This window comes from Rissa tridactyla, chromosome 21 (assembly GCF_028500815.1).
Source record: "Rissa tridactyla isolate bRisTri1 chromosome 21, bRisTri1.patW.cur.20221130, whole genome shotgun sequence".
Classification (NCBI taxonomy): domain Eukaryota; kingdom Metazoa; phylum Chordata; class Aves; order Charadriiformes; family Laridae; genus Rissa; species Rissa tridactyla.
In genome coordinates this window covers 1023886-1038495 of record NC_071486.1, presented here as the reverse complement: position 1 = coordinate 1038495, position 14610 = coordinate 1023886, and the positions used below count along the sequence as shown (strand labels likewise).

Below are 14610 nucleotides of genomic sequence, written 5' to 3'. Positions count from 1 at the left end.
GGTCGCTGCTCCCTTCCCACTTGGCTGGGTCAGACCACACACAGGAGCATCCCACCTCTAACCCACCCCACGGGCTGCAGCAAGCCAGGGCCAGGCTGGCCTGGCTCCCCCACGGGCATCGCATCCCTCCTGTCCTCTCCAGAGACACAAGGAATAGGGATCTGTGAGATCCCCCAGCACGAGGACAGCCAAAATCCTTCTCAGCCGCCGTGGCACCCATCGGGGTCATTCAAAAGGCGTTGGACAACTTACAAACACAACCCCCTGGAGAGGGTCCTGGTGCTTTATCCATGGGAATGCCTTACTGGCAGAAAGACATCCCAGTGCAAGCAGCTGGGGAGGACCATTAAACCCCAAGCCAAATCCCTTTTGTGTCTTAACAACTGCCCTTCCACTGAGCATCCTATGCCACGAGTGGGCACCTCACCGCCCCAGCCTTACCTCTGCCACGGGGCGCTGGTGAGGTCCAGGGAGCTGAGGGGAAGCCGGCGGGCGTCTGGGAAATGCTCTTTGGGGGCAGGAGACTTTAAGGGGGCTCCAGCGCCCACCCCGGGGCGGGCAGTGCCGGGAGGAATGTGCCCGGCGCCCAGGGAGGAATGCAACACTTGTGAGCTGCTATTTCGGCAGCCGCGGCCCTGGCCCCCTCCGCCGCTCCCCCTTCCCCCCAGGAGCCCATATAAGCCCAAGCTATTGTGTGGCCTCAGAGATTTGCTATTTTAAACCCTCCGGACTGAGATACGTGAGTGCCCGAGGGGCTGACACAAGCCAGCCAGCTGTCACTTTCTAGGGCCGGGGACGCTGATAAGGCAGCGCTGCCACAAGCAGAGGATGGGACCCTCCATCGCAGCCCCCGAGCCGGGCTCTCCCAGCCACTGGACCCACCCCAGGATGCTGTAATGGAAGGGGAGAGAGAGAGAAGCTGAGAGCCCTGGGGCTGTTCACTGGAGAAGAGCAGGCTGAGAGGGGATCTCAGCAATAGCCAACGGGCCGGGGGCAAGAGGATGGGGCCAGGCTCTTCTCAGTGGTGCCCAGGGACAGGACAAGGGGCAACGGGCACAAACTGGAACACGGGAAGTTCCATCTCAACATGAGGAGGAACTTCTTTCCTGTCCAGAAAGGTGGTGGAGTCTCCGTCTCTGGAGATATCCCAAACCCGCCTGGACGCGTTCCTGTGCCACCTGCTCTGGGTGACCCTGCTCTGGCAGGGGGTGGGACTGGGTGATCCCCAGAGGTCCCTTCCAACCCCCACCATTCTGGGATTCTGTGAAGAGTCTTAGGCTGCGTTTACCGTCCCCACCACCCCGGACACATTTCTCTTGCATTTTTGCCTTTTATCCCCCTGCCGGCAGAAGGGAAGTGAACCATTCCCAGTCCCAGCCCAGGAGCAGGTGACCGGGAATGTCTTAGAAAGAGCAACTTTTATTAGAAAAAAAAAAAAAAGGCACAGAGAAAACCAAGTCCTTTCCAAAGCCCAACAAGCAAGAACAGATCAGGGCAGCAGCAGAGTCGCACACCGAATCTGGACACCGCAGTGGTTGCTCAAGGCACAGCCCTAGCCCATTGAATGGCCCCCGGCACAAGGATTTGAGCATCATTTTATGGGCTGCCCATGGAACCCTAAAACTGGTCTCGAGAGAGCACCCCATTTCCCTGCTGGGTGGGCTCAGCAGCCTGGGGAGCGCAGGACCGGGGGGCTGCAGAGCCACGGGCAAAGGGCTCAGGAGGAAAGGCGAGAGGGAAATGGGGTTTGCGGCAGGGGCCCAGCACAGGGCGCTCAGCTCCATACGACCCCAAAAACAGGGCCGTGGCCAGCCCACCCTTCCCGTATCACTACGTGAAAGGGGTCACTGCTTGTAGGTGGCCGGGAATGGTAAGGGCAGGGTGGAGAAGGCCAAGTCTCTGTCTCTGTCTTAGCCGCGTGCTGGAGGGAAGCACCAGGGCCACCCTTCTTCCATGAGACTTCTGCAAGCTACACAGATGCACGTGTGACTTTGCAAACACCATTTGCCTTTGGTTGGGTCCCTCCAGCAGTGACAGCCTGGGAGGGGGGTGACATCTGCCTGCCCCACCTCACCCCACACCAGCCAGGCAGCAGGGATGGACATGGTCCATGGACATGCAGCTGAAACTCCCTTGGCCGGTCAGCTTCTTGCCCCACTAACATCATCCAGCTGCAAGAGAGACGTACAGGCTGATCCGCTTTGCAAGCGCAGTTATGGGGCACAAGGCAGAGATTGGGAGCAAAACACCAAAATCTTGTGGAGAAACAAAGCAAGAGTCTGCCCTCAGCATTTGCAAGGAGCCTCCAGGCCTGGGCACTCCTAGAGAGGCAGTGAGTGAGGACTGGGGGTGCAGGGATAGTCTTCCAGCCTTCTTCCTTCCCGTCCCACAAGCAGAGGCGACCTGGGACCCACACACAGCGCGGGGGACTCTCGTGGCAGTGGGCTGCTGGACGGTTGGGAAGGGCTGGGCTTTGATCTTCACAGCAAAATGGTTTTTCCCAGATCATCTGATATTAGTGCAACTGATATTATTACAACTGGAAAAGAAAGTGAGAAACAGTGAGGCGGGGCCTGAGGCTGCAAACCCCGCAAAAGGCAGTTACTTTAACCGGGACCGAACAGGGGACAGGGCAGGCAGGCATCCCCTAAATCCCATCACATGGCACTTCCCTTCCTCTCCCAGACCCCTTCTCACCCTTACAGCTGCCTCCAGTTGTCCCCTCCTGCTGACCCCCCTAATCATGGGGTCCTGGATGTCCCACCCAACCCCTCTCCCCACCATGGCCTGGTTGTCCCCTGCCTGCCCTGTGGGTGATGCACCAGCAGGCAGGTCCTGGCTCTGCCCCTGGCTCAGAGGACGCTCCAGTTTCCAGAGCAGCCCCATGTCTACCTTGGTGTCTCCAGGGGTGTCTCCAGGCTGCTTTACCCAAGTGTCACGGTTTGGCAGGCTGTTTATTTTCCTGATGTCCTGCAAACAAGAGAGTCTTAAGTGGCACAAGAAGGTTTTCCCTGTGCATCGTGTGCAGTACTGCCTTGGTCTGACTTTAACCAAACCTTGAAGCACACATGGCCCAGGTGAAACCAGCCAGCTTTGAGAATCTGCACCTGGTAGACCCTCAAAACCAAGTGCAGCTCCAGCCCACAGAGATGGAGGGCAGCAGGCGTTATTAAAGGAAAAAGATAAAGGAGTCACCAGCATTACCCAAGAGTGACCCCAGTAGCAAACCCTTTCGTGGGAGCCACAGAGCCAGCACAGCCTCCCCACAGACACGTTTGGGCAGTGCTAATCTCTGCAGCTCAGCGCGGGGGGTGCCTGGGCTTGTCTGACCGGGCTGGGCTGGAGCTGCCCCCCCCAGTCCTGTACCCAGGCGGGTGCTACCGGCAGTGGCAAAACACCTTATTGCTGCAAACAGGGATACCTCCCCAGGACTTGCTGAACCTCTCCTTTCCAAGTACAGTCAACTGCCCTGAGGCCAAGGGGTTTCCTGTCCCTCTCCCTCACATCCATGTCCCCGGAGCAGCGGTGGTGGAAAGCGCTGACCTCCGAGTCCCCCTAGCTGGGCACTTTGCCCCACAGCTACAAGACACCCTGCTTTTGGGGGCTGGGATACACAGAGGGATGCAGATCACTCCAGGCCCCACATGCAGCAGGACCTCTCAGCGCACACACAGCTCTCCATGCTCTCCAGAGCCCGATGCCAAAGCACCGAGCATACAGCTCATCTCCCACTAGCACCCAGGTCAGAGCTAGTCCTCCAGACACCGGTAGAGCTGGGATCAGGCTGGGGTGATCTCTCTCACTGGTGGCAAGGTCAGGTCCCCCTGCTCGTCCCCTGGGACACGCACCCAGCTGGTGCCTGCTCCCTCCTCACCCCACGAAGGGCTGGGAGCAGCTGCCTCGGGCACTTTGGGCTCAGGATCAGGGCACAGCCCCAACATCTCGTTGTGGTGGCCCTGCAGCACCCAAACCCCCAACCCTGGCTAAGCTCCTCTTGAACCCTTTGATTTGTTCAGCCAAGGGTTCATCAGCCCTTCAAGCCCCACCACCCCAGATGCAGGGACACGTGCCACCAGTCTGCCTGGTCTCAGGGCTCTAGCCCAGGGTGTCGGCACAAGCCGGTACCTTGCTTTTTTCCTCCTTGGCGGGCTCCTGAGTTCGGCTGATCCATAGATTAATGCGGGATGTCACTGATCCTGGGATCTTCAGGTTGTCCTGTGGCACAGAGAGGGACACCAGGGTTACAGCACCAGCTCTCCCACTGCACAAACATAACCCAGGACAGTCCCCATGGCACGGAGAGACTGAGAAAACCTGCAACAGGCAGAGACCAGCCCACACCTTGGCTCCATCCCAGCTCCTCAAATACCAGTCATCGGCACGAACCCACACGCCGCCAGAGCACAGTTTCGGTGGCAGCCGGTGCCCAAGCCCAGCCCTGCCTGGCACCGCTCAACAAACACCAAAATCCCACCAAACTGCACTGAGGCAGCAGCCTGCCGGGCTGGGCGTTGGTATCCAAAGGGGATGTCCAGAAAGCTGGTACCTGCCCCAGCACAGGACCCCTCTGGAAGGTCCTCGCTTGGGCCAGGCCCTGCCCTTACCTTCCTGACAGCCAGCGGCTCAGCCTTGCTGGGAATGCTTGCCTCGAAGAAGTTGCGCTTGCTGGCCACCCCCTCCGAGGACAGCAGGAGGTTCTTCTGAATAGTCAGGGATGATTTCACCACCTCCGAGCGCTGGGAGGAGACAAGAGCGTCAGCAGGGGCCGTGCTACACCCACAGCGGTGAAAAGCAAAGTCCTGCTTCTGGCTCACGTCCTGAGCCCTTTGGCATCTGCTCCCTCCCTGTCCATTACCAGCTCATGGGCTTGCCCCACTGCTCCCCCTGGCAGGACTGTGCAGCATCCCCATGACCCTCTCCAGCAGATAACCCCTCCCTGCTCCTAAAACCCTGACGCCAATCCCTGGGACCGTCTTCTTCAACCCCATTAGCGCTGGTTGTTCGGTGCAGCTCAGTCTTTCTCTCCCTTCCCCATTGAGCTCTGGGCCACCCCTCTCCCCACACATCCCTCCCACACCACACCAGCCCAGCTATGCCAAAGGTTTTCAGTACCTGCACAGCCGAGTTGTACTTTTCCAGCTTCTCCCCAATGGTGGTGCTGCTACCTGGGATCCTCAGACTCGCGCTGGTTAAGAAGAAGGGAGACAGTTGAACACAGACCCCTCAGGATCGCCTGGGACTCAGCCCATGGATCCTGGGGACTCCACTTGGCAAGAGGAGTCCCTGTCTGACCCAGGCACTCCTCCTGCATCTGTCTGCCAAGTGAACCAAGGCAGCTCATTCCCTGCTGGTGACCGAGATCTCTGGGTCTCGCCACCTTACAAGGGCCACACAGTACATTGAAAAATAGCTCTGAGCTTCACCCTGTCTTCACCACTGCCAGGTCTGAACTGCATCTTCACCGGTATCAGTATGCACCTATAGTATCTGTAGGTGCAAGCCCAGGTGCCTGTAAAGCCCCCTTCCCTGCCCTGCACATGGAGGTGGGACAGGGCATCCTATCAACTCCCTGCATTCAGACCTGAGCCTTTGGTTCCTCAAGAGTTTTTAAGACACCTGTCCAAACCTTGCCATGCAGATGTGAAGGATCACTTGATCTGGCCACAAAAGCCAGATCAGGTTGCCTGTGGACCTGTATAGTGGGTTTTGATATCTCCAAGGGTGGGACCCTGTTGTGGTGCTGCACCGCTCAACACTTCACCTCTCCTGTGCAGACATAAGCACCGATGAGACACTACAGCAATGAAGAGACAGCAGGGGCTAGCTGGGGGCATCTCGTACAGATGCAAGCTGTACGTTGGACATTGTCCTGTCCTCTGCTAAGCATCGCTGCCTGGTCAGCCAGGCCCCCAGGGACCAATGTTCAGCAGACCTGTGCCAGGGCATTCTCTAACCAGTACCAGGTCCCATCACCTCCTCCTCCTCCTCCCTTGGAAAACAAAGGATGACAATTCCTGCCCAGCAAGACCAAAGTAACATGAAGAGAGGTGCTGACCTCCTTGTGAGAGGGCTTTGGCTTTCTTCTTTCTCTTTTCTTGAGATCATCTGGAAGACACAACGAGAAGAGATACTGGAGTCCTCTTTGGTTATCAAGGATAAACGTGGGAGAAACTGTCTCAGACTACTTCCCCTATTTTCAAACGAGCTCCATTTTCACCCACACCAGTGCTTATCTCATACCTCATATCTCAAAGCTCTCCAGACTAAAGACGCTTGTAGCGCTAACAGTTTTATTCCCAATAAAGCACCATGAAAGTTAATTAAGCCTGACCAGTCAGCCCTGGTTCACAGCAGGGAGGATCTCAACAGCTCTTGGTTTTTCCAGTCTCTCCAAGCACTTTATTCCAGAGATCTTTTTGGGGGGGCTAGAATTGAAGATATTCTCAGGGATGTAACAAGGGACTAGGAGGATGGATTTTATTTTTATCCTGTGCCCTCAGAGAGGAGAGGAAGTGCTCCGTCAGAGGATGGGTGGCCATTCCTGTGACTCTTTGGAAAATCTGAGGACAACGAGCTCCCTGTTTTCTCATCACTTCCCACAAGTTTCCATGAGAGCACAAAGCGTATGAACATGGGCATGTTCATCACCACAGGCCTTCAGTCAGACATGGTGAAGGAAAATGGAGGAAAGACTGAAGCAGAACTGCAATGCCCAGATCAAGGGTGGATTTTGAACACACTTTTGTGAGCAGGCTCTGCCAACATCACCCGGAGACCAGAGCAACCCTTCCTTCCCCCCATCCTCCACTGCCTAAATGGGGGTCTTTCTGCCACTTGCTTTAACTCTTACCCGAAAGGAGACAGTTCTTGGGCTGGCTCGTCTGATGGAGCTGCTGTAGGTGACCTGAGTTGGAGAAGTATCTGACTTTTCTGCAGGTTCCTCTTGGGTGGCAGACAGCTGTATTACCTCCTTTGAGGGATTCCTGGATGGTTGCTGAGGAAAAAGCAGACGTCTGATGCATCCCTGCAGAGTCTGCAGAGAAGGTTGAGGCGCAGGGAGCAGAGCAGCCAGTGTGGGAACCGGTTTGGAGGCCGAGTCTGAGATCCAAATCCTCCAAACCTTGGCTGTCTCATGTGGATATGCAAAGCCCCAACTACTTCTTCAGTGAAACCGTGATGGCAATCAGTAGGGGCTTGCCAGAGAAGTTGATCAGACTAGTACATGTAAGGGAGGGAAAGGAGGTGGTGGGACCCTGTCCGCAACCTCATGGTTTGCAGCTCTCAGACAAACCTTCCCCAAAAGCCCACAGGTCCCATTTTCCTCCTGGTACTTTTGAGCTCTCCCTCTCTCTCCCTCACCCAGGACCTCGCCCCGCAAGGGTTGATGCCTTGTCCATTCCTGCTCACCTGCTGGTCCAGAGACAAGGTCACCACCGAGGCTGTCTTCTCCTCCGTGCTGCAGCTTCCCTGTCTGGTCAGGATCCTCACTTCGCGGAGGCGGCAGCCCCCCAGCTCAGGTGATGCCCGCTGCTGCGACCCCCCCGCCTCCTTCCTCTGCTCCTCCTGAGGCATCCCCACACCTTGTCCCTCTTTGTCCTGGAGCCGTCCCCTCACCACCACCTTCCTCTCTGAGGCCGGCTCTGGGCGCTGGTCTCCTGATGGGTCCCCTCTGCCCTTGGCTGCATCCTGACCCCGATCTCCAGCCTGGTCCTGCCCCGTGCGTGGCTGCATTCCTGCCTCCGTGCGGATTGCTCCCACCCCTGACTCCTGCTGCTCCTTCTCCTGTCTCAGCTTTGCAGAGACGGCCATCGGGGACCTTGTCCGTCTCCCTTCTTGTGTCTTCAACACCTCTGAGAGCTTACGCTCTTCTCCGTCCTCTGGAGACATCAGCTTCACCAGGGATTGAGGTCTAGAGACAGAGACAAAATGGGGGGCAAACCTCAGCACCCCGAGGCCAGAGGGCTGGATTTTATGCTGCAGGTGAGTTTAACCCAAGTGAAAGGCTCTGTGTGGGGCATAAATATCCTACCAACATCCTGGAGTCATCTATGTAGATGGGGTCTTGCAGTCACACTCATCCCTTTCACCCCAGATAGGCTCTCAGAGGACAAATTTGGATTAAAAGTCTTTTTTTCCTTTTTGTGACAGAGATTAAGCCTTTCTGCAGCCTCATCCCAGGACATCAGCATCCACCAAGTCCTGTGCCGAGGAGCTGAGTGCTCAGAGCAGCGTGATGGGTCTGCTGCCGGATGAGGCGTTTGTCTGTGACTCTTCGCCGGACTAGGAAAAACTACCACTGTCTTTAAGTTTAAAGTATTGGTTGCAAATCAGTCTGCTATGGCAGGGTCCGACCACAGGCCCAACACATTCTGCGAAACCATCATTTCCCCTCCTTCCCACAGGCAAACAGAGGCACCAGATTTGGGAAGGGGCAGATAGGACATTTGTCCAGGGCTGTGCAGACTGTATCTACACAGTCTCCAGCGCTTGGGAAGGAGATGGGATAATATTTGCCCTCCTCCTGAATTATAGTCACCACATGACCCGGGAAGGGGGAACTTGACCTGTCTACCTTGTTCACATTAGTCATGTCCAGCCCCTGTTCAACCCATACCCAACCCAAGCGTCCTAATTTCATCCTGTCTGAAGTGGCAAGAAACACCTCTAGAGCATGAGTCTCGCTGTGGACAAAAACCACCTAAACGTTGGACATTTCCAGGATCAACTTAGAGGTGGGTCAGGTTGTGTAAGAGCAGCCGGATCTCAGGGCACATCCAAATCCCAGCTCCCTACAGCAAGGGACTTTGGGAGCACCACTGGAAAGCCCTTGGGTGACCTCCCCACTTCAGCAAAGGTCATACAATGTCACTGCAAGGTTCAGAGGAGAAGGAGGAGGACAGCCAGCCAGGCTCTGCATGCTCAGCTCACCTGCCCTGCAGAGATGGGTGCCTGTCTGGGCTTAGCTGCTCGAGATCCCACCAGCACCCACCTGAGCTCAGCCTCAGCACCAGCCCTCACCCTGGCACACCAGCTCCCTGTCCCATGGGACATGTTGAGGCCCATGGCTGAGCCCACCAGAGAAATACCCCTCTTCTTGTCCTCCTCCTGCGAAGCCCATCCTTCTGCCCCAAGGCCTGTTGGACCCCTGCTCTTCCCACCTTCTTCCAGAAGAGACTCCCACCAACTGCAGCAGCTTTGGCTCACGGTTGAGAAAACAAGGCAGCAAGCTGCGAGCCATCATCACCGTAACTAGGACTGATGCTAGCAGGACCCCACACACCTGCTGGAAGCTGGACTGGTGTCTTTCACAGGACTAGGAGGTTCTTCATCCGTTGATGTGGAGGATAGCAGGCTCCGGTGCCTTCGCCGGCGTTCTCTTTCCTGCTCTTCCTCATCCTCAAGGGTCCTCTGCCTGGCCAGGCTGTTTGGGATGAAACATCAGGACATGGTGAGCTTGCAGCCCTGATGCCAGACAAGAAAGGAGACTGAGACACCCTCAGACGAGGGTTGAGGGGCTGGCGGAGGTGGCCTTCCCCAGCTGCTGCACGGCAGAGGAGAGGGACACCAACGCAAGCCAGGTGTCGCAAAGTCTCTCACTCCACCCAGCTGATGCAGGCATTTCCCAACACAGGCACTTGACTTTACAACTCCTAATTTCTTCTGTTGGAGGGAGCACTCATTTAAAAGGAATCCCTACATTAAGCAAACCTTTCTGGGCAAGGATATTTAACCTGTAACTCAGCAAGACCAAGACCCTAGAGCCACCACATAGATCTCAACCACATAAACTGGAAGGGTAACCACTAGCAGCAGAAGATTTTAGCCCCAGCGCGAGCTGTGGTGATGGCATTTTAATTTTTATTGAGCAAAAAGCCTCAGATGCTAAAGCATCAGAGGCGGAAGGTGACTGCTGACAAGCTCAGCCTGGAAACAGGGCTGGCAGAGGCTCCTCTTACTCCCTGCATGTCTCTGGGACTGGGAATTGTGTATAATCACAGGTTGTAGCAAAAAGACAAGGTTTGTAATCATCTTTAAAGAGCCATCTTTAAAGATTTTATTTTGTGCAAGCCAAATGTATAATTTTTTTTGGATAAAATGCCACCCTGAATAGAAAGTTGTTTGGAAAACACCAGTTTTCCCTTCCTTTCTCTGTGCAAAACCTGCCCACCCTCTCTGGCGGTGCATGAACTCTGTTGGAAAATATTTTTATTGGCTGGATTGACCTTTTCACAACAGTGTTCATTTACCTACAGCACTCGTCCTCAATGAGCTCTAAACACACGCTGGGGTGCCAGCGGAGCTCCCAGCACCCCCAACAGTCCAACGGGGCTGAGCCCTCCCTGCCCGGGATCCGTCCCATCGCAGCATCCCAGCTCCGCAGCTGGCACTCCGCTCTCCTCCAGACCCAGGGTTTACTTTGAATTTGACTTTTAAGAACGTGAAAGTCAGAGCAGGTCCGGGCCTGTGATATCGCTAAATTCGTTGCGGACACGGTGACTCGCAGCGTGGTTTACGAGTTACTGTGTAATGAAAGCTGGGTCATAAATTAAACCACATTACCCCCCGCAAGTATTTGCGGCTTCTGTTTTTCCTGGTCGAGGGAGGCGGGGGATCGCGAAAGGGTCAGCGGAGCAGAACGGAGCATGAAGGGGGGACGGGTGCCAGCCAAGAGCCCTGGGGATGGGACAATGACAGGGGAAGTGCTGCCCTTCCCTCCCGCTGCGTCCATCCCCATGGCCCCAGGCGGCCTTCATGCCCCAACAGAATCACAGAGTCATAGAATGGTTTGGGTTGGGAGCGACCTTAAAGCCCACCCAGTGCCACCCCCTGCCCTGGGCAGGGACACCTCCCACCAGCCCAGGTTGCTCCAAGCCCCGTCCAACCTGGCCTTGGACCCCTCCAGGGATGGGGCAGCCACAGCTTCTCTGGGCAGCCTGGGCCAGGGGCTCACCGCCCTCACAGTGAAAACTCAACAGCAATCTGACCCACTGCTGGGGGGTCCAGGTGGTCATCCATGCAGTGGCATCAGGTGAGACGGGGATGGAGAAGGCTGGGAGCTGTCACAGGGAGCCCATGAGTGTCCCCAGCTGGCTCTCACCCCACTGGGGGACACCTCCCCTTTCAGCTCCTTGCAGCCATGCTCACCCCCACGGGCCTGACCCTGTACGTGTTTGCACACAGCTCCGCCGCACTGGGAAGGCAGCACGGCTTTATTTGCACGGCACAGCGTGATTTCCCGGCGCAGCAGTCACATTCCCACCCGGCAAGGTGAGCATGTGCGTGGGGACGTTCCACGCAGGTGCCTCTGCTGATGGCTCCTGTCCCTCAAGCAGTGACAGCACAGAGCACTAACCCTGGTTTAAAGCCACGTGAGAGCCAGTTACTGCTTTGTTTTTGCATGCACAGGCTCCTTCCAAATGAAAATGAGATTTTCCTGCCTTGAATTTGCTCGGCTCCTGCAGAGGCGGCACATAACCTGGCATCATCAACATGCAGCTTCTCATTGTTTGTAATTAAGCAATCCACCCATTAGGCTATGGATTTGCTTTGCCAATCTTTCCCTCCTCTTTTCAGAGAGATTTATTTTTCACCGTCTTGCCTTTTCTAACCTCAAAGAGATGAATAAGAAAAGATCGGCGAGTCTCCCCCTGCCTTGTCCTCTCCTGCCCTGTTAATCATTACTGCTGAGATATCTGACGTTTATGCTGTTTCACTGAATGCTGTCTCATCTAACGAGAGAGGAGAAACTGCCTTCCCGGGTTGTGAAACAGCCTGGGTGCAGGACCCTGCTGGGCTCGCGCTCGGGCAGGTCCGTGGCTCGGAGGAGGAGGATCTGGATGGGGCTGGGATGCCCTCTGGATCCGTCCCCTCCCTGACGGAGGCAGGGTGTGAGCCGACAGCCTCTGAGCAGCGGGGTCTCTCTTCGCTCCCGTTCCTGGGCTGGCCGTGGTGGGTGTCTTGCCCTAAGCACTGGGGTTTGCGGTTAAGTCCAGGAGCCGTCACATCCACTCAAACTGGGATTTCTGCTCCGTTTTGTGGGATAGTGTGGCTGCGTCTGAGTCTCCGTCCCCCAGCCCGCGCAGACGATGTCGGCGGCGCTTGCCCCAGGCTCTGCGGGAGGTTGGAGCCATCCCCACATCGCCCAGGCTTTGGGTCAGCCCCTGACTTGCCTGCGGAGCCCGGGACCCTCACCTGCCCCGGCTCCCATCGGAGACAAAATCACTTTTTAGGAAGGACCGAGTGGAGCAGCCAATGCCGTGGGGCTGCAGGGATCGTTCCGCAACTGCTGATGAATCAGGGCTTGCTCAGCGCCCGATGGGCTGAGGCTGCAGCCTCCACACGGCGGGGCCGGGACAGGCACCCAGGGGCTGTACGGACATGAGGCCAGTGAAAAAAACCCACAGCTGGCTCTGGGACAAGCCAGCCAGACCCTACTCCACAGAAAGGCAAACCAGACCAAAAATATACCCAACGTGGGGCAAGGATGGGTTTCCAGAGCTGTTTTCCTATGCAGCGCTCAGCTTCCCCAGGCAGCAGAAACAAACCTGCCTCTGATCTTGCCCACCCACGAGAAATTCCAGCAGCGCCGAGCACTCACCGGGGTTGGCACCATCTCTGCAAGCAGCAACCCCCACGGTGTCTGCCCCTTCCCCATCCTCCCCAGCGCCCCTCGGCCGGGACTCCCTCACCCCCTCCCTCCCGCCGGCGGAAAGGGTTAAGCATTAAACCACAGCACCTACCTGGAGAGATCGGACCAGTTCCTTCTGCCTGAAGACATTCCTGCTTTCCGGGAGTTTCAGAGAGCCCCCAAAACTCGCGCAGGCATCAAGGCCAAGGCGCTGCCGGTCCCGCGGGGATCTGCGCTGCCCGGAGTCTCGGCTTCCCGAGGAGGGAGGAACTCCCTGCAAGGTTATTTCCCTGTGCACCTTTACCCTGCCCGCAACCCGTTTACCACCGCACTGCATCACATGGTTTCTTATCTACCTTGACAGAGGCAAGGCTGTAATTTGTCTACTAGCGGCGCCGTGCAAAAGACGCCCTGCCCAGGAGTGCCACGCAAAAGCAAATCACTCCTCGCCGCCCGCTGCGCCAGGGCTCCAGCGGAGACCCGCGCTTGAGGCTCCAGCCATCCAGGTCTCCCAGGGTTTCGGAGACAACTCCCTGCGGAGAACCTGTTTTACCAGCCGCTCTCCACCAGTCAACAACTCCTCCAGCACCCGTGGAGGAGGCGAATTAACTTGGGCTGAGTGGGAGGAGGCTGGCTCCCAGGGATCCAAAACAGTCATTAAAACACCTCCATCTGGGTGCAGTCCAGCCCTCTCCAAAGAGCATGGGAGGGTGCCCCGCTCCTTTCAGCCTTTTCTGGACGTCCTGGATTGAGCCGTCATGGCCTCCCCATCATTACAAGCTTTGCTGCGGTAGAGAGCACTCACGAACTCTTGGAGGACGTGGCTGAAGCCTGGGTGGGGCGGCAATTTTTTGCACGCTGAAGCTCAGTGAAGCCCTGAAGGGGCTGTGTGTGCTCATCCCATGCCTGGACCCAGTCCATCAAACCTATTGTTCCCCCCAGGCTGGTCCCAAGACCACCGTCCCCCCACGCTCACACGGGGCAACACTCCCTCAAAGGGCCACTGTGAAGGCAACAGGGGGGTCTCCCATGGGGGTGACGGGGGCACCCCACACAGCAGAGATGGGTCCAAGCCTGGTTCCCACCTGAGGCCAGGTGAGAACTCACCCAGTGCTCCCACCGCCGGGGCAGCCAGGCAGACATCGCAGCAGACGCCTGTGGAAAAACTCATCCAGGACCCCTTGAGTACAAATTCTGTCTTTGATCCTGGTAAGATCCGTAAGATCCTTCCCTCAACCAGCCCGAGGGACTGGTTCTAAGGCTGGGCTTGCCACACATGCCTCCAGCCCACAGGGGTGTGCCCGGGACCTGAGCAACCAACGGAACGATTTTAATCAAAGGTTCCCGATTAAAATCCCATTTCTAAAAGATAGCCCTGTCAAATGAGCCATCCGCTCCGAGCAGGGCTTGTTCCCTGTTTTTCTTTCTTCTTGCAGTAATTGGTTGTCTTTCAAGTGTTTTCATACAAACAGAAAATTCAGCGAGTTGTGGCATCAGGAAAAAAAATTTACTTAAATAACCTTGCAAGTGTCCTGCTAATTGCTGACAAACTAAATATAGCAGTTCAGCATCAGCAAGCTACTATAAAGCAATAAACCTTTCTGACTAATGCACAGCGAGCACTTTACTTGCAAAACCCATTGCCAAAGGATATCACTGAAGCATAGGACTTAACAGGATTTTTAAAAGGATTAGACTGAACATAGTGAAAGAACACCCCCAGCTAGCATCCACACGGCAAAGGAATATAAAACCTCACAGTTTGTGATTCCTCTTATTATTGAGATGAAGAAATTCTAGACAGGCATTTAAGGGCTGGGGATTAGGCAGAGGACGAGCCTCGGTGACACTCGCCCCTCGCACTCCCCCAGTCTTTATTTTCAGCTCAGAGACCTTTCGAGCTGAACGTTGTTTCCTCTTTATTCAAGACCCCTCAGTGGGTTTCTCCACCATGGATTTGCTCAGTTTCCCTCAAACCCAGG

The 14610-nt window shown here is 56.1% G+C and overlaps 1 protein-coding gene across 1 annotated transcript; it reads right to left on the bottom strand.

Moving 5' to 3' along the window:
• Positions 1-1448: 1448 nt before the first annotated feature.
• LAD1 (ladinin 1) lies at positions 1449-13087 on the bottom strand. Its single transcript, XM_054181483.1, has 10 exons — positions 12741-13087; positions 9281-9421; positions 7408-7909; positions 6851-6994; positions 6056-6105; positions 5113-5185; positions 4605-4736; positions 4126-4215; positions 2893-2970; positions 1449-2539 (listed from the first exon to the last, which is right to left on the bottom strand). Exons 1-10 carry the CDS (start codon positions 12776-12778, stop codon positions 2534-2536), a joined length of 1254 nt encoding a protein of 417 aa, XP_054037458.1. The 5' UTR covers positions 12779-13087; the 3' UTR covers positions 1449-2533.
• Between the last annotated feature and the right edge of the window lie 1523 nt (positions 13088-14610).

What these genes read in the sequence shown, in the direction of transcription:
- LAD1 (XM_054181483.1), bottom strand. Translation starts at nt 12,778, where the DNA reads ATGTCTTCAGGCAGAAGGAACTGGTCCGATCTCTCCAG. An exon ending in AACTGGTCCGATCTCTCCAG is followed by an intron (nt 9,422 to 12,740) that starts GTAGGTGCTGTG and finishes CATCCCAAACAG; the next exon opens with CCTGGCCAGGCAGAGGACCC. An exon ending in AGCCGCTGGCTGTCAGGAAG is followed by an intron (nt 4,216 to 4,604) that starts GTAAGGGCAGGG and finishes TCTGTGCCACAG; the next exon opens with GACAACCTGAAGATCCCAGG.